The sequence below is a fragment of the Agelaius phoeniceus genome, chromosome 4 (assembly GCF_051311805.1).
Source record: "Agelaius phoeniceus isolate bAgePho1 chromosome 4, bAgePho1.hap1, whole genome shotgun sequence".
Classification (NCBI taxonomy): Eukaryota; Metazoa; Chordata; class Aves; order Passeriformes; family Icteridae; genus Agelaius; species Agelaius phoeniceus.
Genome location: NC_135268.1, coordinates 59,339,344 through 59,365,831, shown reverse-complemented (window position 1 = coordinate 59,365,831; position 26,488 = coordinate 59,339,344). Strand labels below are relative to the sequence as shown.

The window sequence follows — 26,488 nt, the reverse complement described above, 5'->3', positions numbered from 1 at the left end:
AATGCAAGAGCCTCTCTGTCTGACCAGAAAAACTTCAGAAATACAATCAGACAAAGGATGGGTCTCTTACAGAGAGATAAATTGAGTAAAATGACAAAAAGATGCCATTGTAAATTACTGACTGACTTTAGTCCGCTCGGTCATGTAATCATGAGAAGGCAGAAATGGACACATTGCATGAAATCATCAGACAGTATCAGTGGAACACAAGGGATTGTCCTGCTTGCCATAAGCCCTGAGCCTGGTGTGCAAGGCTTTATTTCAGTGGTCATGAATGCCTAAGCTCTCTGCAAAGCACTGCAGTGGAAAGGTATCCATATGCTTCCAGCTGAAAAGCAGCAAAACATTTTTGCATTAAGGCAATACTTGCAGAGTTACTTCAGGAGGATGAAGGTAAGAAATGAGATTCATTCCTCTTCTAGTTATAATCCAGCTTCTCATAAAGGTAAGATCTATTTTTCTTAGTGGGATTTTTAGATTACTTAGGTATTTGTTTTAGGATTTTTTGATGTATGCACTGGTCAGTACTGAATTACTTTGTGTAGACACAGTAGGAATACTAATTGATCCTGCCTAGGTGAAGAGAACAAATATCAGCAAAGGAAGTATGGAGCATTTCAAATACTGACTAGATCAGTGGTGAAATTCTTCCACACTGTGAAGTTGTTGCAAAGTGACACAAGGATCAACGTAAATGGAGTTGAAGACAGAATGTGTACAGGCCAAGGTGTGGTAAAACAGAGAGACATTCTTCCCTACTGCTGACAGCTTCTTCTGAGGTTGTGTCTGATCTCTAAACCACATGTGATCTGAACCTTTTACTTTCAGAAATCAAAGACACTTGGATTTCCTTTCTAGTTTCTCTAATGCAGTCCTGGTCAGAATACATGGACTTTCAAAAGCCTGGTAATTATATCAATGATAACTCTGGTCTTCATCTACTCTCATGACCCTTTCTATAAAGCTTAAGTCTGTAAATAAATTAAGCAGTACCAATAAATATATAGTGCACATATATACAGAATATAACATAATATAACCTAATATAATATAATGTAATATAACATAACAACATAACACAATATAACATAACATAATATATATGCATTGAATAATTTCTTTCCTTCTGTTATGGTCATTAATATTAGTGGTTTTATTTGTATATTCATTGAAAAGACTGCTGCATATTCTGTGTGGAGAGAGAGGAATGGATGGTTCCACATGACTAAGAAACCATACTGCATAAAATCTCTTGAGTTCATCACTGCTTTATCATTTTAGCATTGGTTCCAAGCACAGCAAGATGTTTCTAGCACTTGCTATGGAATGAACATTCATACACACTTTTTAAGTACAGTGGGAAAATGGAAACAGGAACCAAGAAATTGTTCCAGGACAAGGAAACCAGGAAAGAGGAAAGGAAAACCAGGGACTTTGTGGTGTAGGAGAGTGTGCTGGGTCTGGCTGGGATGGATGTAGCTTTTTCTAGCAGCCCATATGGTGCTGTGATTCAATTTGTGACTAGAGCAGTGCTAGCAACATGCCCATGTTTTAGCTGACACTGAGCAGCACAAGGGCCTTGCCTGTGTCTCACTGTGCCCCCTTCCAGCCAGGGGGTGTGCCAGGGACAGGGGAGGAGCAGGGCCAGGAGAGCTGACCCCAGGGATACTCCATGCTGCAGGACACTGCCCACAGCAGCAAAACTGGGGCTTGTCCTTCTAGAGTAACCCAGCTTGGAGACCCAGTGGGCACCAGCCTGCTTGGGGGAGGCGTAAAGAAAATGTCTTTGCATCACTTGCTGTTGTTTCTCCCCTTTCCCCTTCACTTATTATAATGTATTTATCTCCACCCACATTCCTCCCTCTCTATTTCTCTCCCAGTTCTCTCCTCTATCCCACTGGAGAGAGAGAGTGAGTGGCTGTAGGAGGCTTCACTGATGCCTGGGGTCTGCCATCACATAGACATAAATCCTGCAAATAAATAACAGGAATTTTTATTTCAGTGGATTCTAGGTGAAAAGGAACCAACACAGTGTTCACTCCTGGAGCTTTTCTGTCACTAAAACTGCTGATGTCCAAGCTGCATTGACACTGCCTTGGCTCCTAAACAACAACATTATCCCAGCAAAGACAACAGGAAGGTGCAGTCACAGTTGTGACAACTCTTTGACCGAGTTAGATTATTCTTCTTTTGAAGAAGCTATTTCAGCTAAAAGTGGCCTTGGGCTAACACAAGCTCTGCCTCCACAAGGCATGTCAGCCCCAAAATGTGACCTGACCACTGGCAGGATTAGCCATAAAGTTTATCCTCCATGATCCCTGGGTTATCCTTGAAACACAGGATAGGCTGTAAGGCTCCAGAGCTCACATCTGGAAGGGGCTCTGAAAACTCCCGCTGAAAGCTCAGCAAGGCAGAATAGTGACCACAGAGTCTGCATTTCACAGCTGCTATGTGGGCTGGCAGCTCTCTGCACTTCCACATCTGACACAACCCTCTGAGAGCACAAAGAAAGGACAAGGAAATAGGAAAATCTTATTTGCCATTCTCATTTTAGTGATCTCAGCAGGTTCGGGTATGTAGTGAATAGAAGCCAAAGAAAAAAAGTAATAAGTTTCCCAATCCATCTTTCTGAGTTTTAGTGCAACTTGCTATGGTCAGCAAAAGCTGAAAGGATGCACATACCTCAACATTTATGATAGATCTGGGGGTTGCTCAGTTAACTTAGAGAAGACATGACGTCTCTGAAGCGTTTTTTCTTGGATCATTTCTAACTCTGCAGCTCCTCCATGTGGAGACCATCAACAAAGAAGAAATTATAATCCTAAACATTAGGTATTAATACATTTTTAATGATTTTGCAGAGAGCTAGCAATATTCTAAACATTTAGGACTTTTTTTAGAATAATTCAGTCCTTTTCAGCCAGAACTTTTTTGAAAATGGGTAAAAAGCAGTGCATCAGAATATCACTGCTGAAGGTGCAGCATTACAATTCCAATTCCAGTTCAAATTACCACTTTCCCCTCTGATATCATATGAATGCACCAAGTATCCTTTTACTCATTTTTAATTCTATTTGTTCTTCTGTGCCTGTAGAGGAATCTCACATCTATGTCCTACTTCATGCCATCAGGGAATTCAGGGACTTTTCTCCTGTGTGTGGGAAAAGAGGATCTAAATCCTTGTCAGCAAACCTGCTGGTTGGGAACAGGGCTGAAAGCTGCATCTGTTAAAGAACAGCCTTCCCATAACCACTTCCCACTTTGCCCATCCACAGCCTTCAGAACCTGAGTCCTAGACTGTTTAAAACAATCTTTAATTACTCCATAGTGAGTATTATATGTGTACTATTGATGACACAGCCCAAATGACTTCAGGTTCTGCAGAGGTATCTGGACAGGCTGGATCAGGGGGCTGAGCCAAATTTTATGGGGTTCAACAAGGCCAAATGCCAGGTCCTGCACTTGGGTCACAACAACCCCAGGCAGTGCTACAGGTTGGGGCAGAGTGGCTGGAAAGCAGCCTGGTGGAAAAGGACCTGGGGGTGCTGGTGACAGTGACTGAACCAGCCACACTGAGCCAGCTGTGCCCAGGTGGCCAAGAAGGCCAGTGGCACCTGGTTTGTTTCAGAAACAGTCTGGCCAACAGGACCAGGGCAGGGATTGTCCCCCTGTGCTGGGCACTGGTGAGGCCACACCTCGAATCCTGCCTTCAGTCTTGGGCCCCTCACTACAAGGAAGGCACTGAGGTGCTGAAGCCTGTCCAGGGATGAGCAGTGGAGCTGGGGAAGGGTCTGGAGCAGAAGTTCCATGAGGAGCAGCTGGGGAAGGTGGGAGTATTTAGTCTGGAGGAAAAGGAGGCTCAGGGGAGACCTTATCACTCTTTAGAACTACCTGAAAGGAGGTGGTAGCCAGGTGAGGGTGGCCTCTGCTTCCAGGTAACAAGTGACAGAACAGGAGGTCATAGCCACAAGTTCTGCCAGAGGTTTAGATTGGATATTAGGAAAAATTTCTTCACTGAAAGGTTGGTCAGGTACAGGTACAGACTGTACAGGTACAGACTGCCCAGGGAAGTGGGGGAATGCCCACCCCTGGAAGTGTTCAAAAGCCATGTGGATGTGGCACTTGGGATATGGTTTAGTGGTGAACAGTGGAGCTAGGTCAGGATTTAACCCCAGATCTGAAAAGAAATGGAGCTACCCAATTCCCTTTGACAATGGTATTTTGCAGTGTAATTGAGCTCAGCAAAGTACTTAGACCTGCCTCATTTCAGCACCACTAAAAGTCTAAAACTGCTCCAAACTAGGACAAGCTGCTGACTGAAGTGCTCTGTATAGCTATGGTCTACACCAGAACAGGGCTCAATGGCTGACCCACTGCTGTGGTGAGATGGGGTACACCAGACAGGATTAAGAATAAAAAGTGCAACATTTGGACAGCTTCTGAAAAGACAAAAAGACATTTTTGAAGGTCAACAAAACTCATGAAATTATCTCACAAAATAATTTAAACCATAATTTATTTAAGCATTACATAAAGGGCAAAAGCCACTTTATTCATTGCTGTCCTCTTGCCATATAGGCATTTGTAAATTTTAGTTTTGGAATAATCAGTGAAATCTTGGCATCATCAAAGGTCCTTTCCTGTTAACCCATCAATGTGTTCTCTGTTGAGCCAGCTACTCCAGACTAGCTGCTTGGTATTTGTACAAAGCTTTTTTTAAAATATAAAACCACTACGTTTTAAATATTATTTTGTTCCTCTCCTTATCAGCTTTTTGTTCCTTCTCCAAATCATTATATTCAAGGTAATGAACAGAAAGAAGTGCAGAGTAATGGTTTTAATTAAGTATAAGCTTAACTAAACCAGAGAAACACTGCTGCATTCAGATGGGAGATTTGCATTAAAGCCATTGTAAATCTCTGGAGTATCAGAAACAGGGAGTCATCTCAGCACCTTGCTGAGAGCACCCACGTTGGAGTGGAGTGAGAGGGGAGGATGGGGGCAGCACTCCTGCCCTCCTGCTGGGCTGTTTGGCAGAGGAAATGGAGAGGTCAGAGCTTGAATTTTGCTCACCATTTCCTTCATTGTGGAGCTTCTAGCCTAGTCCCTAGGCACATTCTTCATTACAGCCCCATTTGTTGGAGTGCCCTCATGTTACACCAGTAAGACAAATAAAGGGGCAACCAATGTCAGCACCAGCACATTAATTTTTCCAGGCCACAGCAGCAGTGACAGAGCAATGCAGGGTTTTTACATCTGCAGCCAGCAGAATCTAAAAGGACACCTCTGTTTCCCTTGCTGACTACAGCCATTGTGAGCCCTGGGGCAGCAGGAGCCACCCTGGGAGGGGGCCTGTGGTGAGCAGGGGTTACACAAACAGTTCCATAACCTGCTGAGGAGGGCAGGGAGGGGAACACCAACTTCTGCTCCACATCACACATCTGCCTAATTTTATTCTTGCTCTGCACATACAGCAGCATTTCCAGCTGCTCTGGAAATCCAGACCTGGCCTCCTGCCTGTCATTCAAGCAGTTTAATTTGTATTCAAGATGGGAAAGTAAACAACATGTCTGTGAGATAACATCAATGTCCTGTCATTTACTGACTGCATCTCCTCCACTCTGAGTTCTTACTCCTGTTCTTGTATATACCACTTCTATGTATGCACCACATACTTTCTGTCACTATAAAATGGTCTGTGAAGTTTGATTAGAACAATTCTTATTTGTAAGAGGAAAAGCAGGGAACTCCAAAAAAATCTCCTGTGATGTGACTGACTCCTCTTCCAAGAAGAAAGCAGAGACTGGGAAAAGCAACAGCAAGAGAAACAGAAAAAAAGAGACAAACACAAAGCTTCTACAGAAGTAGGAACAGCAGTGGGAAACTTCGGGGAAATTTTAGTTTTTCCTTTGTCCTTTTGTGAGAGGTATTTGTCCCTAAAATCCATGCTATATTTACTATGACATCTACTGAAAAATCAAGAACGCAAAACGTAATGCTGCATACAATGCAAGAATGGCCACAGAACACACCTAAACAATGCTCTCACAAAACACCAGAGTGCACTACTGCATAGCTGTCATCAACTCAGAGTATGCTGCTTTAAACTTCAACCAGTTGGTCTTGAAAAGCTCCACAGATGGAGATTCCAGAGCAGCTCTGAGGAATCCATTCCTGCATTTATCCTCCTTATGTTGTCCCTTTCACTTAATCAGAACCTCACCTCTATGAATTTTTGACTGCCATCTCTTCTCCTAATCAAACACATCAGCGAAGAGCCTGGCTCTGTATTCTCTGGAGCTTTCTCATATGGATTGAGGGTTGGCTATTAAGTTCCTCCCCAAGTCTTCAGGCTGAACAAAACCCATTCCTTTGGCATTTTCTCACAGGAGGGTGCTCCAGTCCTGACCATCTTGACAGTTCTCCATTAGACTCACTCCAGTCTTTTTTGGATCTTAACTAAGTGTGTCAAATACACATCCTTGCATACACAGGTTCTCCAAATGCTTGATTTTGCTATTTTTTTGGAGGCCTCCATTATCAAAGTAGGAAGTACATGGGATGCTTCCCTGGAAACCTAAACATGAGGATTCTGAGGCAGGTGGATACCTCACACTGCACTGAATTAACAGCAGAAATAGCAGGCCTAGGTATCTATGGTGTCCCTGCCTGCAGGAATCCAGACAAACTTTTTTGCCTGCTGCTCTTCTGTCAGGAAAATAAAGGCAAATTCCACCTCCACTTGGGTAGATTTCCTGAGATACTTACATATACAGGACTAACTAGCTCACCTAAAAGGAATGAAATAGAAGTTTCATTCTTTCATGAGGTACCCAAAGATTGCACTAAACTCACCACAAACACTTTTCAGTTCATCCTTTCATTAATGAATAGAACTTTCATACTCAGAAGGAAACTGAAACACCATGACTGTACGTTTCTGGTGCTAAACACAATTACATGGTAATGTAGACAATACAGTCACAGTGCTGTTACACTGAAGTGAGGTATTTCAGTGAACATCCAATTTTTAAACATTTTGAAACAAGATCATTATATTTAAATGACTTGCTGAGGGTTGCATAGTGTTGCCTAATGAAATGCAACCCATGGCATGCATCACCTTCACCTCTTTCTAAAATGTGGTGCTTAACCACGGTGCTGAGTATGTTACAAAAAGCATTTGTTAAAGGGGGGTCTTTGGTGCAAGACTTGAATTTCTGCTTTCAAGATTTCAGTGAATTTCAGAAATTTCAGTGAAATTTCAGGTGGTCATTCCAGGCAGCACAGTACAGGAGCCCTTTGCAGCAGAGCCCTGCTGTACTGAAATGAGACACAAGCTCCCTGGGAAACAGCGTGTGACATTGTCCTCTGCTGAGCACAATTAGCAATGGCCACAAGTTTTAGATTATATCAACAGTTCTACAAAGTGACAGACAACTCTGCAGCCTCCTGAGCTCCCTGTGTACACAAAGAGAAGATGGCATGAAGGGGAAAATGTTCTTTTAGTGAACAGATGAAACCTCTTCTTTTCTCCCACTAACAGTATGGGTGACCAATTGTCCCAGATTTCTCCCAATGCAAGTCACTCTCTCATTTATGAGGTCATTTAGTGCTATGGATACTACTGCAAAATACTCACTCTACAGAGTGGATTTTACATCATATGTAACAGGAGTTTAAAAATATTTAAAAGCACACCTCAATAAAACCCTCAACCTCCCCTTAACATTGCAAACAGTTCCCTAATATCACTTTGATGCACCGTGCATGTTTGCAAATCAGACAATTACTTAATTTCTGTGACAGAATTAGGTGAGTAGGTGAACTACTACATTTTTTACTCACAGCACAACAGCCTGGCAATAGTAATTGAGATCACAAAAGAAAATGAACCACATTGCATTCATGGCAGAGAAAAATACAGCTTGCATATTTTATCTGCATTCAAATGCTATTTCTGCCTTGTAAATACAACTTCCTGCTCTGATCCTGTATTCATGACTTGATAAATATGGAAAAGAATAGCAAGAGGTTAGGTGAAAGAAAATTATTTCAAGTTTTTGGTACAAGGCATAAAATTTAATGATTGGACAATCATGATCTGGAATTATGTAATGAAAATTACAAACCTGTGAGTAAAGCTGCAGAAGTACTTCAGTCAACAATACCTTGCAGAAACATTGCAAGGCAAACACAGAGCACTATTAAATTCTACAGTACGAAGAATTTCCAGTTACATCCCTGCTGTGAAACTCACTTGGGAACAAAAGGGATCATTGTTAACTAATAATCTGAACATGACTGCGTTGTAATATAACAACAGGCCATTAGATCTTGTTTTGTTTTTTGAGGAGATTTAGACAAGTGCCCAAGCTGCCAGGTAAGTTACTTTTCAGAATATCTACTGAAGCCAAACATTAATAGTACCACTAACAGGTCCTGGTAACACTGAACCTGCAGATGCATCACTGCTGAACACTTTTCACGTGCTATGTTCAAAAATATATTCTTACATTACTCTCGTATTTCTACAGGTCTTTTTTCCTGCTGGCTGAAACTCATTATTGTAATATAAGCCTCATAACATTGAAAGTATTAATATTCATGCAAACTTGTTCACAGTGGGAAAGCAGTGACTCAGACCCCTAATTTCTCTTACACGTTCTACCAACAATCTCCTAAGAAATTGTGTCAAATACTGTGACTTTATACAAACAGCTCCAGTTAAAATTTCAAGAAAGCACACCAAGTACCTTTTCAAAAAAATCTTATTTTTATTTTTTGCAGTAACTGTATCATCATTAACAGCTTTCATCTCTAACAAACAGAAGCAAGTCAGTACACACAAAAATCTATGCAAGGTCAAGCAGATCCTAAATTGTAGAACAAGTTACAGAAATGCAGTACATCTAGGTGTGTAACAAGCCTAAGGGTAGTTAGTTCACCCTAACACTTTAAGCACAGTCACTCAAGTTTTGTGAATTTTTCAGAGCTGTTAAAATGTTTCATATTTTCTTTAAAAAGGAAACAGCTAAAAGATTTATAGAAATTACTGATTTTTAACCAAAATTCTTATGTCTAAATTATTACAATGCAGTGAGGACCCTTCTTCAGCTGTAATACCACTGCTCTGCAAAACAAAACAAAAAAAAAAGAAAATTAGTCACTTTGCTGTATTAGGCATAAATTATCATTAGCAGCCTGAACACTTGCCAGCTCACACTGCATATATTCCCATTTCTTTCAAGTTTGCCAAGTCCACTTATCAGCTCCTGGCTTTCTCTCTGAGCTGGAACAGAAGTGGATATAAAACCAATCACTTCTGCAATAAAGGGCTTTGCCTTTTTAAATGCTGGCTGAAAACCTGAGACTTACCAAACAAGAGCCTGCATGTGATCCCCTATTGCTCTACAGTAACAGACTCACAAACCAAGACAGTCCACTTGGGTTTTCTGCAAGGGATTTATGAACTAATTTTTTAGATTAAAATATTTCATTATTAATCAGCAGTTTTGATGAATAAGCTTTATTCCCTCAGTCTCTGAATGCAGTTTGTTCTAACTGATGCATTTGGCTGGATCTGATGCATTTGTTATTTATTGTACTTTCCTGGTGTAAATCCAGAAGGCAGCACAAGAGGAAAGGAGTGACAGAAGGCAAAAATTAGCCCAATTCAGTTAGAACTGAAGAACCATAGGATTAACAACAGATAGGGCAAACATCTCAGTATGTACTGAAGACCTCCCAGGAGGCTGTACAGGAGTCCTGAACTAATATGGATCACTGGAAATTTAAGCTGCCCAGCCCCTCAAAAGCCTTGTCGTGTTAGATTTTAGCAAGAAAACTTAGCACCTCCCTGTCCACATCCTGGAGACCCCCAAAATAAAAAAAATTATAGAACAGAATTACTCTTAGGTATATTCTGCTGTGCTTCCAGATTAGTTTTACCTGAAGCAAATCCTTAACCCCTAAGGATGCCAATGATGTAGGAGCAGACACCATGCAGAGATTCCCAGCAGTGTTCCCGTGCCAGTTTCATTGCTTCTGTTTCATTTTCAGACCCTTGACCACGTTGGGTTGGGTTAGAGTTTTGCCCCTCTTCTCTCAGAGGAATGGCAGCTTTCTGGACTGATTTTTCCTGGTTTGCTAGATCTTCTGCCTCCATACCAGCAGCTATTTGCCTCATGAGAGCCTCTGGGGGAGCCTTTTGGCACATGGTGGTCTTCAACACTTCCATGGATTCGCAAGCGTGCGAGACCTTTCTGAGCTCTGCAGCGATCTGATTCCAGTAAATCTTTGGGTTATTTCTGAAAGCACGACAGACTGATGGCTTGCCAGTGAATTCACACCAGTAGGACAAACCTTGGCTTTTGCATTCAATTCTAAGTTTCATATCCTCATCATCGCCACTTGTGGTTATTGTGCAAACATCTTTGGTTTTAGTTCGAAATTTGATTTCTTCACCATTGCTTCTCTTCTTTGGCTTCAGCTTCTGTGCCAGTCCTCCCATGCCACAGATCACAACTAGGAAAAGGAGAGCAAAACTCTTCATGATGAGAGGAGTGAACCAAGATCCTTGAACAACACAATCCAAAGAAGTAAAAGCAGTGAGTAAATGGCTGCTCACAATTTAAAGTCTTGGGGCACAAAGAAGCTTCTTTCCAGCTAAACACGGGACATAAGGGTTGGGCATTTTTATGAAAATAATAAATCACACTTCAGTAGGCAAATGCCCATAATTTATGGCCCGAGGGAGTGTCACATTATCTTGGGAGTGTGAAGTCCCAAGAAGATAACAAGACAAGTCTTGTAAATGCAGTTAAAATACAGAACAACAGTTGTATAACGGAGAAGCACATTCCTATCCAGGATGAACATGTCATATTTGATCTTTAACACATATTTTCCATTCTCCAGCTGCTTTATAGCTCTATCTTCATGCTAGAGCTTGTAAGATGATATCTAAGTAAAAAAAGATAGAAGTACCAAAGCAATCTCTGCATCTGGATGATTATAAATGTCCTGGTAGTGTAAGTGTCCTGATAAAAAGCTGATTTATGGAATGGGCTTTCTGTGGATTTTCACAGTAAGGATGCAACTTTAGCTCTTCCTTTTTTCCACACATGACATGCACTGGGGATGCATGGAAGGATCAACTGTACATTCTTTGAGCCATGTATGTACCCAAGAAAAGAAATAAAGCTTAAGCAAAATAAGGTATTACAGATCCAAAAACATACCAAACATCTGGAAGTTTTATCATCATTTTCACATCACCAGTCACTTTCAGCCAACAGAGCAAGACAGCAGAACTAACTTATCACAGTTCTCAGCAGCAGGTAACAGACCACAGAGCATGTCAGACAGGTATTTGCACTTCACCACTTTCTTTTTTAAATAGATATTTTCCTGTTTGTATCAAGTGAGCTGTAAAAATGCCATAAAACAAAGGCAGGAGAACAGAAATATTATAGTGCTGAATCCTGTCCTAGCAGTTTCTGCTACACTAACTAAAAACAGAGCTAAGGAAAAAACACTGTAGCTTCCTTAGCATTCAGAAGGACATGAGGATAAATCCCTCCCCTGCTGTGGCAATCCACAGCACTTTTCTGGGTAGTGAGACCCCCTCTAGGCACTTCTTCCAAAGACATCTCTGCTACAGCCAGCCTGACCTGAGCAGCTCCTGGAAAGGGCTATTGGATTGTTTAGGTATGCTGCAGTAACTGTGGGGTGATGGAAACCCTGGGTTTAAGACTGGCCATACATAATGGAACAGAACAGCAGTTTGTGTACTTAGTCACTCACTAGGTAGTGCTAAACAAAATACTAAGGCAAACCCAATCCTTTTAACACAGATGGCAAAGCAGAACATCATCAACAGCAACATAAGCTTCATTAATAGAAGAGGGACAAGAGTCCCTTGCTGCTGTGGCAGCCCAGATAACCTGAAAGCTGCCTGCTTGAAGAAGCAGCCACCTGAACAGCCATTCTGGGTATCCTAACCTTGTTCTTCCAGTGTGCCATCAGGTTCCCATGACTAAATACCATTTGACAGAGAGAACAACCTTGTCCTCTTTTCATTTGCTCTCCACAGCTATTTTAATAACATTTTTAGCAGAAACCTCATCTCTAGCTCCCTTCCATTAGTTCCTCCTCTCTCTTTCTAGGCACAGTGGTGTGGCTCCAGCTAAGTCTTAGGACAATAATGGCATAAGCCTACTTAAGACTTACCATTCACTCTTCCATTGTTCTCTGGGGAGTCTTCTCACCCTACAGCCAGCCAGAAGAATCTTGTTGCCCACCTCAAATCCCTACTGCAAGCACTTGAATACCTCCTAATATTTGACAAAAAAATGTATTGTTCACACTTTGTTATGCACAACAGCACCGAGAATTTTTATATTTGCTGATGAGTCCAAAGCAATTCAAAAGTTAATTTATACCAGTTTCAGAGCTCTTGTTCTCAAAGTTTTTCAAGCATAATAATGAAAACAAACCACAAAGATAAGGAGAAATATCAAAGCTTGGACTCAAATATATTTATGTGTTACAGCTGCTATGTTCCCACCAAGTGTTTGGCTCATTCTAATCTGACATTTCAGTCCTGTCTGCCTGTGCTTCAGATTAAACAGTTTGTGGTCTCTTGTATCAGTAGAAAATAATTGTCCTTTTACAAGGTAAGCTAGGATGCCAGCAGTGAACTGTGGGAGCTGAAGAACTAGCAAATATTTAATTCTGCTGCCAGTGCCATACAGAAACAGGTACCCTGCACAGCTCATAGCTTGAATCCTACCATCTTTGCATAGTTCACATTCTTGGTAGAAGTTGGAAGCTCCCACACCCAGAGTCAAAGTCCTTTCAGTCCTCCCTGCTGCAAAAGTAAAAGTCAGATGTAGCAAAGATTTTTAATCAGGGTAAAGAAATTCACTCTGTGCAGCTCTTCTGAGAGATGTCTCTGCAACAAAACAAGGGAGAACCAAACATAAGGTAGTTAAGCAAGATCTTTTTTATTTAAATGAACTGGGAATATTTTCTCAAATTAAAAATAGAAACTTTTAAAAATCTGCAATTCTGAACATTACATATACACATATGCTACATACTGTCAATTAGAAATGTTTCCATTTATGACATAAAAATGAAAAATTTAAGGTTATTCCGGATTAGAGACTGGTATGATTTTTCAGCATTTCTTTAAAATTATAATAATGATGTACAGGATTATCACTACTTCAAGACAATGAACCCTCTTTGAAACTAAGTTAACAATACTGATAGATGAAGAGATACTATTTTAGATTGAAATATTGACTACTTCACCTGCCAGAAGGTTTTACACTGGTAACAGTTTTGGCCTTGTTGATAAAGTCTACTGTTAACTAATTCAGCAATTCAACCATATGCCTAAATTCAGTGAAATAACTCTAACAGTACAAATGTTAACTCCAATTGCTAAACAGATTTGAATTTCAATGTTGTAAATCACAGCATAGTATTATTTAGCAAAAATACTACCACTGCCTCCAAAAGAGCCACAGTGATACTATTAAGGACATTACAGAAGTGGGTGTGAAAGAAGAAAAGGAAGATAGAGAATGTAAAGCATTCCAAAAATCGCCAACATAGGACATCCCTCATGCTCTTTTTGAGTACTACTGAACTCTAGAAAGCTTAGCTTTTTCACTATATTATGCATCCCACACACCCCCAACCCTCCCACCCAAAGTTTAAAAACAAACTTCTCCAAAAAGTCCCTTTCAGGTCTATACAGTAAAACCCACTAAATATTAAATAATTAAGAAAAAAAAAAGAAAAGAGAGAGAAAACAAAACTGACAAAACTGCAACTGAGCTTTTCAGACACACAAAGAGACACTGTGGACCCCATTACAATCCAAATTTAGTCCAATGTAGTCATTCAAGAGCACCAAATAGCAACACTGATCATGCTGGTAAATTCATTTGTGAAGAGTATTATACAATATTAAAATCTTAACTAAACACTTAGAAGTTTTAAGAAAAATGTATATACAAAAGTCTCTGGTATACAAAATGTATTTTTATGTAAACGTGTATGTACTGTATTTAACACAAATCAACAATTTAAGATAAGAACTTGAACAATTTTAAGAGAATTGCTAGGCAAAGGCTGTTAATCTAATTAATTTATATACTGTGATGTAAGGTAGAAAGCCCAGTGTAAAAAAGTAAAAAACCAAAAAAACGTTTTCATCCAAGCCTTGAACAGTGGTATTTGAGAGGCAGTGCCCTGATCACAAAATAGTCTGTACAGTAGTTTATGGCATAACATTCAATAGTACATTTGGGATTTACAGTACAGCTGACATAAAACAAGTGGCTCAGGATCTGTCAGATGAATGGAAACACCAACACCCTTGGAAGAACAATGATGTACTACTCCCATAGAAGAGTCTTGAGCCTCATTTATATAGCCTGGAAATAATAACAAAAAACAATTCAGGAAAAAAATTATAAAGACTGAATTTCTATCAAATTTAAACACAATGAAGAGATAGATTTTAATACAAACATCAATGTGACTGAATAACTTTTCTTGGTTTTAGACCTCACAGCATACTCCTGTTGCAGCAATCAGAGCAGCCTTCCTAAAATAGTAAAGTAGTACTAGGTCTAGAATTGATTTAAGTTTATTACTTACCCCTCAACATTTCCAGTATGTGTTACCACTGTTCCACAGAGCTACATGAGAAAAAGAAGAAAAAAAACATAAAATAAACCCATTATTTTGTTTTGTCCACAAATGCAACAGAAATACTGTGTCTAACTTAGGTGAGACCAGCTCAGTTGGCCTAAGATAGTCTCAATGTTTTACTCACTTAATCAAGTATTTTTCAAACAAGAGGAAATAGATTCATGGTTTTCTCCACCAACCTTCCAGGTTATTTTTGTTTCATTGTAGAAATAAATACTTGGATTGCCTATTCAACACCCCTCTTTTGTGAATTTAATCCAGCCCCACATTTTGCTCTCACAGAAATGGTGGCCGCATTTGAGGTTATTTGTGTCTTTGACATGTGTATAAAAATACCTGTGTGAGACACATATACCTCATGTAGCTCTTACTTGTACTTAGATATCTTACTGTTATAAAAATATTTGCATCTCTTTTCAGCAAAATTTTACATCTCTTTTTCAGCTGATTTTGAAGGATCAAAAAGCCCAAGCCCAACCCTATGGCATTCCTTAAACCTGCAAAAGTATAGGTGGTGTACAGAGATCTAATCAAAGTAATGTCTTTCAAACTATATCCAAAAATAATTTGTAGGAAATGAGAAAAATCAAGGATAGCATAAAAGCAAAGAGTACACTCAAATTTGATTTTATTCATATGGGAATGCCACGCTGAGAAATTCAAAGCATGTATGCCATAATTAGGAGTTTTTCAAATTACCTCAAATTAGCACATCAGAAGACAGCACTGCATCAAACTGAATCTTTAAATTTTAGCATTTTATCAAAATAAGTCAGGACTGAACTAGTGGATCTTTGTGTACAAGATTATTTTATGCTAGTAATTTTTAGGTTGTTCAGCAATGCTGAATTAAACTATTTATCAAGGACTGAAATATTGAAAGAAAACATGCTATGAACCTCAAGAATATTAAAAGTCATATTAAAGATTGAAAGATCAGAAAAGGAATTCTAAGGCCTGGGAAATTATTAATTTTCTCTTGTGTAAAATCCTCAAAGTCCTTAAAACTGAGAGTCCTTAGATATGCCAGTGGAGAGTTTTTTGGACTTAAACTCCTCATCAGTTAATCTGGGGAGTAAGAACCCTTAAGCTGCAGAACAGACCACAACAATTGTGATCATAAATATCAATAAAAATATCGTTATAGAGAGACTTCTTTCAGAAGGAGACATGAATGAAGATTTGGTCAGTAAGTAATTATTGTAAAATACACTCCTAAATAATAATAATAATAATAATAATAATAATAGCCATCCTCATTATCATCATCAGATGTAACCATGAACTCTGTCAAGACCCAAACTTCAAGCTCTCTCTATTCACCTGTTATTTAAAGCATAGTGGTATCTTCTCTATAAATACTCAACCTATACATTCAGTCATGAAGTTGCAAAGGCAGGCACAGTGAGCTACAGATTTCAATCATAAATTTAAACTGTTCTTAAGCAACTTGCAAATTTTGCAAAACCAAATAAGGAAGTTGTGGGATATAGAGTATTACCCCCTGGAAACTGAGTCTTACAACTAGCTCATGTTTTACAGCACAGAAGCTGCAGAGGCAGAAAATAACCCCAACATCCTCCTTTTTTTGAACATAACCTGAGCTTCTTCTACATTCTAGTCCTATCCATGCACAAACACCCATTTTCTATGTTCATGCTTCCTGCATACCTGGAACACTTGCCTTTTACACAGGAAATCTCACCATTTAAAAATAAAACTACTCAGGATGCATTTCCATCCTATCACTTCCATATGCTATCAAAGCATTTTAATAGGTTTGTCAATTTAAGACCAACCACTGTGCTGACTAAATACCTGATTACATGGATTTTAAGATCAAATTTACCAATTACTTTGTTAAATTGCAGGAAAGTACTTCTATACCTGGTGTTATGTAAAGAATATTTGAGAAATATACATTATACAGCATTTGCTATAGTGAAAAATCATGCAAAAAAACCCCAGAGAATTAAGAGATTCACTTTAAAGCATGGAGAAAATGGGAAATGTGATTAAAAGAGAAACTGAAGTAAGGACACACGAAGGCATGCAGTTTCAGACTTGGTTTACCTTGTAAAAACAGGATTGTGTATACCATATAAATGCTCTTTATGATAACCATTTTTACCATTTTCCGTACTGTAATAAAATAAATACACCAAGAAAGACCATGTTAACTATAAGATGCACTATGTACAATATGGCTTCTGAGACATGTACATGGATGATGGTATTATATGCAAAGATAAACTGTGTCTGTACAATAGAATATAACTTTTTCTTTGTAACATTCAATAGTTGTGATATAATTATAACTTTAGTGTTTATAGTATTTTTATATTCTCCAAAAATCAATTAATAATTTTTCTATTCTTGTTGAGTGCGAGACTCTAATATAATCTATCAAGTCTGGAGAAACAGAACATGTTACCTCTTTTGAAGTAACAAGTTACATTAAAAATATAAACCCTCCCATATTAATAAAATAATTTCAATAAATATCAGCAAAAGTCTTACATTTTCATGGGTATATTTTTGAAACTAAAAAACACAGAAAAGGAGGAGTAATTAACTAGACTCTAATAAGTGAGTAATTTCAGCTGTACATGCCTGTTTTCTGCTCTACTGACTTGTGAATGTGCAATGAAAAACAACCACTGTGAAATGGGAGAAATGCAGTGCACAGGCTAACTGAACAATGAGCAAAACAAGGAGTAGAAAAGAAAACAGTAAAAAAACTGACAGGAAAATACGTAAGAATAGTTATCATAAAGTAAAATGCCAAGTCCCTGAGACAGAGGAACTGCAATTGAAAAAGGAAAGACTGGTTAGGAATAACTAAGACAGCAAGAAAGCAAATAATTAATTAAAGGAGACTACAAATCAGGCACAATTCACTTTAACAGGTTACTTAGCAAAGCTAATAACTTGCACATTTGGAACTTATTTATATAAATGTTGCTCAGAAAGCTCTAAAGACCCCATTCTGGCATAAGATTCTCAAAGTCAGAGCCAGCACTATCTGCATTCATGGCAAGTCAAGGCTACCAGAGGCCACCTGCAGGAAGCACTTTGCAGGCACTGACCCAAACCTGTAGCATCACACATGAACATGCAGTTCTAATCTGGCAGCACAGGTTTAAGAATTACACCGCCTTCAACATGAAATACTAGAAAAAACATTTTAATCCATTTGCCATTTAGTTTATTTTGGAATATATACTTACTCATCATAAACATCCTCTGTATCCATCCTACGATAGTATTTAGAGAGTTTTACAGCAAAAATTATGGCAGGAATTAGAAACATTGAAGAGCCTCCCAAACCAAACCAGAAGGTATTCTGAAATAAAAGCAATAGAAAAATCAAAGAAAAAAGGTCAAGGAGAAAACTAATCAGTAAAGTACTGAACCCCTGCTTGATATTCTAACCATTGTTACCAAAAGAACACAGTAGAAATTAGTTCTTGCAGTTTTTGTCAAAATATGAGTTCCAGCACTTTCTTAAGGCATTCTATAACTTGCAAACTGCAGCCCAGTTTGTGTAACTAATTAAATTATTATACAGTTGAACTGAGTTATCACCTGGTGTTAAAATGATGATTTTTCAAATTTGATTTGTATTGGCTGGAGGCATTTTGACTTCCAAGTGACTCAGCTAAATTTTATCATCGGGGAAATCATGGTCCATCTCTCTCCAGAGGTAATGGCTCCACAAAGGAGAACAGAAGCTCTGTAATGTCTGAGCTAATCAATGAGTATAACATAGATTGGGAGGTTTTCATGGTTAAGCATTACCAAAATTAAACATTTCACAGTCGAGCATTATCAAGGCCAGAGCATTTTGGCTTGACTGATTACATGTCTTACTGGTAGTAATACATGTTTAGGATATATAGATTATATACATATAATATTAGGATATACAGATTAGGATCTGATTAAAGTGCCATAAAGCTAAGTAGTTTAGGAGGCCTTTTAGGTACCTTCCAGGCACAAGGTGTCTTCTTTCCAAGTCCTTTTGGCAAGATGAAAAAGCCAGGATTTCCCTTCTATCCTGCTACAAGTCATGCTCAATGTCTCCAACATGCAGAAATTAATCAAGATCTGTCTGCTACAAATCTAGTAATAAAAACTAATTCAGGTTTTCTAGATTTCAGGCAAGATACCTGAAAAAGTCTTCCCTTGCTATTTTCTACTTACTTCTTGCCCACACCTTACCCTTATAAGTTAGCAACAGTTCCAAATGAAGCGTCATATCTTTATGCTTTTCCATTTTCCATTTCAATGTGTTTCAGAAGCAATTAATTTTACAGAATTCTTGCTAATAGAAGCTTAAGTTTACTGAAAATCCAGAAAGTCCAGCACTGGTTTGTCTTTGGACTTGATCCAGATCAGAACATTCTCCTTGTATAACTTTTTGTGTGATACTTATTATCTTACTTTGGAATAGTCGAGCCAGAATAATTAAACACAGATGTATGTTGAAAGAATTTCCCCCTTGATGCCCCATTCCAAGTAAAAAATGTTTCTTACCACAGAATCAGCTATATAGCTGCATAAAAAAATATCAACTGCTGTATCTATCACATTGGCAATAGGCTTGCATGCTGCTACTTCCATTGATATCTGAAAAAAAATTAAATTACAGTTTTAAATATCTAACAGAATAAAATAATCTCTAAAGTTTCTTAAGTTATAGCGTACTAAATTGTTATGTTTTACCCTATTGAAATTCAAAATAAATAACAGTAGGATATGCTATCAACTGAAAGTCTTTCAAACATCAGCTAACTTTCTCAAGGGCTGCAGCTGAAGAGAGAAAAATAAAACAAGATGCTAATGACATCAATTTGAACTATGCAGGGTCAGGTTGAGCAAAGTACTGGCAAAAATGGTGGATGATTTCAGGCTAGCCCTGAAAATGATACTGTTAAATTTGCACTTCATTCCAACCAACAAAACTCATCATTTCCATTCTGTAATGCAACAAAACTATAGGAAACTGATTTTCCCATTCACAGTAAGTACAAATGTATTAAAACCTGAAATGACAAAACACACTATCAAAATAACATCATTATTATTGATTTTATTACTAATACTCTTTAGCTTTCTTATTTTTAAACACAGCTTCTCTCAATAAAGTAAATGCTCCTTACCGACTCCTTGACCCACTCAGTGTACTGCTCAAAGTAGCCAATTATGGTATCCATGTACTTTTTTGTCTCCTAGGACCAGATCAAAGAGAACAAAAGCAAATTAACCTCTATCTCTGTGACATCATAAATGAATATACTTTCATCAAATAGAGCTTACCTGGACAATAACTTGAGAAGCATTGTTATTTATGAGATCCTGGGCAGCATTAACAGCGCTAATGACATTTTTCACCTTAACCTGCACAGGAAGAGATGGTGTTTAATATAAACAAATCCCCTTCAGGCTGTTGCAATGGCTCTATGGCCACTGCCAGGAACCTGCTCTCTTGATAAACCTGTCACTGTCTTGTCAAAACCTGACAAAAAGATGCAATTACAGACAGAACATGAGCCTGCCTAAGGATTCATGATCATCTCAATTTGCCTCATCCTGAAAAAGGATGAGTCAGTGGTTATGATGTGGTATCTCTTCCTAGAACCTACATAACTAATTTATATACTAGGATAGGTTTTATCTTCCACTCTCCTTCCTTAAATCAATGTCTGTATATACAGTACAGACACACAAAGAGCACAGGAAGAAAACAGTGGGCCATGTACCATCACAACAACTCTGGAAGACTGAAGTAGGATTCTGTACAGCCAGAATACACCTCTAATCAACTACCTGAAGGACTGAGATATTTTTTCACACTCTCATAAATTCTCTCACAGAACATACACAAAGGACAGTGTGTGTTACAGAGCCTGAAAATGTAGAGATGTTTCTTAAATATACTTATACTTACTTATAATTAAATAAACATCATCCCTTTCTTATAAATACCTTACATCATGGCTTCTTCCCTCCTCACCCAGTTTCAAATGACAGATTCTAACAGATACCTAGCTGCTCTGCTGCTGTGGATGGGTGAAAACTGTAATGAGAAGCACTAAAGTGGGTATGGCCCATAAAGCTGTTGAGGCTATGACTGTGCTACTAGGATGGCTGTATCTCTACCAGAGCCAAGGCAGGCTGGTGGCTGAAAGCTTTCCTTCCAGGAGAGCAATCATCCTGCTGCTCACTCTGGCAGAGTGAAGCCAGCTGGTCTCACTGTGGTGCAGGCACTACTGAGAGGGGAAATGTGAGCTGCCCTGGAAAAGCCTCTCTACAGACCCAGGATCTCAGAGCAAGGCTGGTGGTGCAGAAGCAGGAGCATAATGAGTAAAAGCTAAAGAAACAGGCCCCAGTGGGAGCTGGGCATGGAACAAAAGCTGGTTAAGGATGTGAATCACATAGCTCTCTTATGTCAGTTGTACTTTTGCATTGTGTTTTGTGGTTGTTCCCCCCAGGTTTTTCTTTCGAGGATTCCAGAAAAGAAATCCCTACATTCTGAGGAAAACAAATAACACACTACACAGACTGGCAATGAAGCCTATTTCATCACCTGACAGTTCAGATTACAATGCATACTCCCAAAACAATCCCAATTTTTTTTTCCCTTTACACAGGAGAGAGATCCAAATCCTTATTACTTCCTCATTGCATTACAATCTCTTGCAATACTGGAACAGCTAGAAATAGAAGAAAACTGTGCTGAAAATATATGCCCTGCATATGAAGCAGAAAGATTTAAAACATAAAAATGTTCCTGTTGCCATGAAGAAAAGCTTACCATAAGTTCAGATGATGTCCTCTTCAGTAACCTAATGCTCTGATTTAAAGTGCTCTATTGGAAAGGAGGGAAGAAAAAAGCTTCAAGTACTTATTACAGGTAAGAGCCCACCTGTTTTAACCTTATGTTCATGCTTTGACCTTCTACAGATTATTTTTAGTATTACATTGTATACAACAGTAACAACAGCTGCATTAAAATGAATACATTGTGGGTTTAATTATTGAATCAATACTTCACCAACTGATTTAACTAAAGTTAGACGCAATAAATTAGGACTGGAGGGAAGATGGAACACTTAAACTCAGACCCAAATGTTCAGAGAATTCTATATTGTGCAATTTCTGGAAAAAGCACTTACCCTAGCTTTAACATATTTCTTGACAGTCAGTTTTGTAAAAGAAAAAAGAGATGAGAATAATTAGGAGTTAATTAGGAAAGAACAGCATAGAATCAGAGTGGACCAGAAGACCTAGTATTTTTCTGTAAGTGATACACACAATATCAGATGTTACTATAAACTAAAAGTCTTCATGATACGTGGAGGAAAAAGCAACACCTAACATGCAGGAGAGTCCCAGCTTGACACTTCACAAGACTGTGTCAAAATCAGGCAGAAGCAGCTCTTTTGCATCTTTCACAGCATCAATAAAAAAGACTTTGGCTCTACATACTACTCCCAGGAGTTTCCAATTCCAATACTGTTAGGCGATTGCTAACTCCAAGAAATAAAGTGTCAAATGATCATGGCTTTTATTACTGAAGACCACTGACAAGCAAAAAAAGAAAATGAGTGATTATGGGGGTTTTAGGGTTAAGAGTTTTGTAAGGTTCTCCCCTGTTTCTTCTTCTATTCATATATAATCACAAATAGCTATAGAAAAAAGTGGGGAAAAGGCCATTATTTTAGACAGCATTATAAAACAGCAGCCTTTTAAGAAAGCTTACTAACTTATTAAACACATACTTTAGCCAGATTACTCCTCATTGACACAACCTGTGCTTACAGAAGTCTAGCTTTCTAACCTCTTGAAGATATTTAGAGATTGGCATTTTCTACAAATATGTTTCAGTATTGCTTTAATGTTTTACCATAGCTTGCTCCAGTGGAACAACTTGCTGGTTATGAATCATTCGAATGTTGTTTGCATGTCCTTTTAAGGCGTTTTCCAGGGCTCCTTTTGGCTGCAAAAAATGCAATTATGCACTATTGTTCAATAATCTCAAAGCTTTCCAACAAAGCAAAAAACAATGAAAGTTACACATCCACTCCAGAACAGCTCATGCTAAAAATGGGGTATGACAAACTGAGTTCCTCAACACAAGGAGGGGGGGAAAAAAAAATAAATCACTGTATTAATAATTCAAACCTCAGCAACCAAACCAGATATACTACCTTGCTTATCTGGCTATAACATTATCAAGACAGATTTAACTGAAGAGAATTTTCACATGATGCACTAAGTAATTTTAAATACAGAAGAGTGAGTACATCTCCCCTGCACTCACCACAGACTTGACTGCAAGAACCCTGCAGCACTGCACCCCAGCTGGGACAAGCATCTCCCAGTCATGGGTACTTGCTTTTGGTTTGGAAATGTGGACATCACCCTGAGGCACCCTCTGCTTTGTCAGGGGCACAGAATTTAAAGTATTTTCAGCCAGTCACTTGGAAAGGCACCTGTGAAGGGTATTTCCTATTTTTGTGGCTCCTACCTTTCAGCCACATGTGAGTTTCTGCTCTGATTTTCAAGTCCAATTGCTTGTCTGGAGCTCATGCCCATTACCAAATACTGTAAAATTTGGTTTTACCCTCAGATAAAAATTTATTTTCCATTTCCTTTTGGTGGCAGAACCATTTGGTTCCCTGCATACACACTGCTAACTCCATTTTGGATGGGTAACAATGGCAGACCTCAGCCCTCAGAGATGTGTTTGCTTCCTGTGAAGTGTTCATGTGAGCACTCAGCTGGGTCACTGAGCAGTTTCAGGATGCTTCATCTCCTATACTGAGTGAATTAATTTACCTAACACCATACGTTGGTTGTATTGCTTCCTCCTCCATACCCTGACCCCTTGGCTTAATGCAGGTTTTATTCCATTTGCTACTTTCAGTCTAAAAAGCTACGTTCAATTTTGTGTCAGGTGCCAAAAGATGCAAACTAGACACTCAAAGTCAATTAATTCCTTAACTGTTTAGGGGTTTTTTGATTGGTTTTAAGAGCTATCACTAGTAACAAATTAAGATCATAAAATATTGGAAACCAGTACCATTTTTTAAAATAACCGAACTTTTATAATACATTGTATTACTGGAGTTTTGGCCTCCTGTTAAAAAACATTTCAGAGATTACATGAAATAGCAGTTAAAGGAAGAAATAAAAACATCCACTGTAACAGTGAACACATTTACTTATTTACACAATTCTTTCTTTTATATGAAGAAATTACTCTGTCTGATCTATTCTTAATTCTGATGCTTCCTTAAGACTCTTCTACAAAAAACAGTGAAAGCAACCTACCAGCACAATGCACTTTCCTTTATGGAACTATGTTTGAAGAACCTCAGCTCTCACTTAAACCCAGAGCTGTCTAACCTTGACATGAGTACACGTGTGGCAGGAAAACCCTTCACCCAACAAAAAAAACCAGCAACAAGTATGACTGAATGATGCAAGACAGAGCAAACACACCAGAGCCTCCCCTAGTGCCATGCTCCTTGAGGAGGGATGGATATCTGACATATTCCAAACAAGGTGGTCTCACCCTGATCATCCCTCAGTGATCCAAGCAATTGCACATGTGCAACATAACTCTTCCTCCTGCACTGCAGTGCAGGAAATCTGTCTTGGGCTCATCCAAACCATGACCCTCATTCTGAAAAGTGAGTATGAGCTGACGTGGACATGCATAACCAACAGATCAACTGAACAGTCACTGTCAACACGGATCTGTGCCACTTGCAGATTCATTTGTGGGCAATGTTGTAGCAACACCCTCTGACCATTGTCCTGCATTCAAAAGCCCTTCAGATAAGACAGTTTCTTTTGTGCATTTTCCCTCCACAATGGAGCTCTGGTTCTCATTACAGTCCTTACAAACTGCCACAGTATTAATTTTGCATCTAACCAATTTTTCCTCCAACTGGGAATCTAAAATGTAATAGGAAATACTGAAATGAAGCATTCCCCTCACTGCTCAAGCAAAGAGTGGAATTTAAGAAAATACATTTTCAAAGCATAAAAGAATACACAAAAATCAATAATTAGCGACATGTAAAATACAGCTCATAGGCAACACTGCTCTTCAATATTTTTCCTTACATGACATTGCACCACGTGAGTAAATGTTTGAAGTACAAAAATTCTCCCATGTAAAGTCTACCTTGCTATGTATTTATATTTACTTGGTATATAAATTATATATTTTATGTGTTATTATATTGCTGAATTTGACTTACCAGCTGGTCTGCTCTCGCTTCTAAATCATTAGCAAATGACAGAAGATCAACCTTGGTAACACTTTTATTGATCTGAAAAAAGATGTGAGCAGTAAGAAAAGGAGTATGGTGTTATTTTATTTACAGACAGTTTGCATTTAACTATATCACCTATTCTGTCTACTCTATTTTTTACTTTATTAACTTCTTAAGTGCTTTTTTCCTCAACTTGTATGAACCCCCAAAACATGGTGTTTCACACATAAGCAGACTTTGCTGTTTTGCCGACTGGTAAACAAACATTTTATTGTATGTTTTGTCCCAGTCATGTCTGTAGTTGAATACAGTCTCACCTCTGTCAAATATGCTGAAAAGTCTATCCCATCTATTCCTGAAGAGCTGAAATTCAGAAGATTCTCCTTCCCAATTTCATCCAGCAGAATGATTTTGCTGAGGTTTATCTGAATGTGTTCAATTTTAAGTGCTACATCTTCTGTATACTGAAAGAGAAACAAAAGAAAGTACAAAGTAGTTTGCAACCAGAACATATTTTTATAGCCCCCGTCCAAAGCATCCTGTGCTTTTGCTGACTCCTCATTTTCATGAAGAAGCACACATTGATTTTTTGCTCACATCAGTTTAATTCAATGAAATTGAACAGAATCTACTAAGCCATGTTCTAACCTGCCTTTGTCTCTTTCATACCAACAGATTACTTGCCTTCCATTCTGTTTTAACTAACATCCCTCCAGGAAATGTTATCCTTTAAGAATGGTAAGTTCTACCCCTGGCCCTCAGTAAGGAAACCTAGAGAAGTCAGTATCTCAGTTGTGGCCAGGACAGACACTTTGCCACAAGACTGGATGAGACTCCTCTAAATACTATTTTACCCCAACTACTTCCAACCCAACCAGAATAATTCTTAGAACCAAGATATATATAATATCCTGGATCAACATAAACCTGACTGGAATCAGAGACTAACACACCCACACAGGTGTTTATATAAAAAGAAAACTGTCACTGAACACCATAAGCAGTCTTTGGAAGATAGACTTCAACCTTCCACACAAATTTCAAAATTAAACCAAACATTATTATCAGCACATAAAAAAAAGCACATCAGAAAATCTTTCCTGGCCCACTGAGACTGGTAAAAAGTATCTTATTTGTAAATCAACTTCCTTCCTTCAGATTAGGTTGGGCAGCTCTTGCCTCCCTGTAGGATGCTCTGTTTGTAAAAACCAAAATCCCATGAAAAACCCAGACATGGTATATGGTGTTTCAAGAGTCAATATCCTTCAGAATCATGCACTCATTCATAGTTTCTTTACTTACCATACTAATATTTAAAAGCTCATTGATATTAAACAGATGTTCTAGGTGAAGGGAAGTATAAATTCCTTTGTTTTCCTTGCAATCACTGAAAGAATACAAATACACAGATCAGCCTAAAAACCACATTGAGGACCAAGTATTAACAGAATGATTAA

At 38.5% G+C, this 26,488-nt stretch overlaps 2 protein-coding genes across 10 annotated transcripts in view; both read right to left on the bottom strand.

Annotated features, from left to right (window-relative positions):
• Nucleotides 1-9,964: 9,964 nt before the first annotated feature.
• FGFBP2 (fibroblast growth factor binding protein 2) lies at nucleotides 9,965-10,555 on the bottom strand. The gene has a single exon (XM_054633675.2). It carries the CDS (start codon nucleotides 10,553-10,555, stop codon nucleotides 9,965-9,967), a length of 591 nt encoding a protein of 196 aa, XP_054489650.2.
• A 2,431-nt stretch (nucleotides 10,556-12,986) lies between these two features.
• PROM1 (prominin 1) overlaps nucleotides 12,987-26,488 on the bottom strand; it is a 62,937-nt gene continuing 49,435 nt past the window's right edge. For 4 of the 9 annotated variants that reach the window (XR_013182149.1, XR_013182153.1, XR_013182151.1 and 1 more), the window contains 14 exons: nucleotides 26,334-26,418; nucleotides 25,349-25,495; nucleotides 25,017-25,088; nucleotides 22,649-22,741; nucleotides 21,918-21,935; nucleotides 21,557-21,610; nucleotides 20,059-20,139; nucleotides 19,902-19,970; nucleotides 19,276-19,368; nucleotides 17,967-18,082; nucleotides 17,483-17,542; nucleotides 16,810-16,878; nucleotides 14,683-14,723; nucleotides 12,987-14,456 (listed from right to left, as the gene is read on the bottom strand). Coding sequence is in view for 3 of the 9 variants with exons in the window: in XM_077177690.1 (XP_077033805.1) it covers nucleotides 14,705-14,723; nucleotides 17,967-18,082; nucleotides 19,276-19,368; nucleotides 19,902-19,970; nucleotides 20,059-20,139; nucleotides 21,557-21,610; nucleotides 21,918-21,935; nucleotides 22,649-22,741; nucleotides 25,017-25,088; nucleotides 25,349-25,495; nucleotides 26,334-26,418 (847 nt within the window). In the remaining 6 variants the exon portion in view is untranslated. The remainder of the gene's footprint in view (nucleotides 14,457-14,682; nucleotides 14,724-16,809; nucleotides 16,879-17,482; nucleotides 17,543-17,966; nucleotides 18,083-19,275; nucleotides 19,369-19,901; nucleotides 19,971-20,058; nucleotides 20,140-21,556; nucleotides 21,611-21,917; nucleotides 21,936-22,648; nucleotides 22,742-25,016; nucleotides 25,089-25,348; nucleotides 25,496-26,333; nucleotides 26,419-26,488) is intronic. The other 5 variants (XR_013182152.1, XR_013182154.1, XM_077177691.1 and 2 more) reach the window with 3 other exon arrangements.

Excerpts from the sequence above, each read along its gene's own strand:
- FGFBP2 (XM_054633675.2), bottom strand. The coding sequence starts at position 10,555 with ATGAAGAGTTTTGCTCTCCTTTTCCTAGTTGTGATCTGTGGCATGGGA.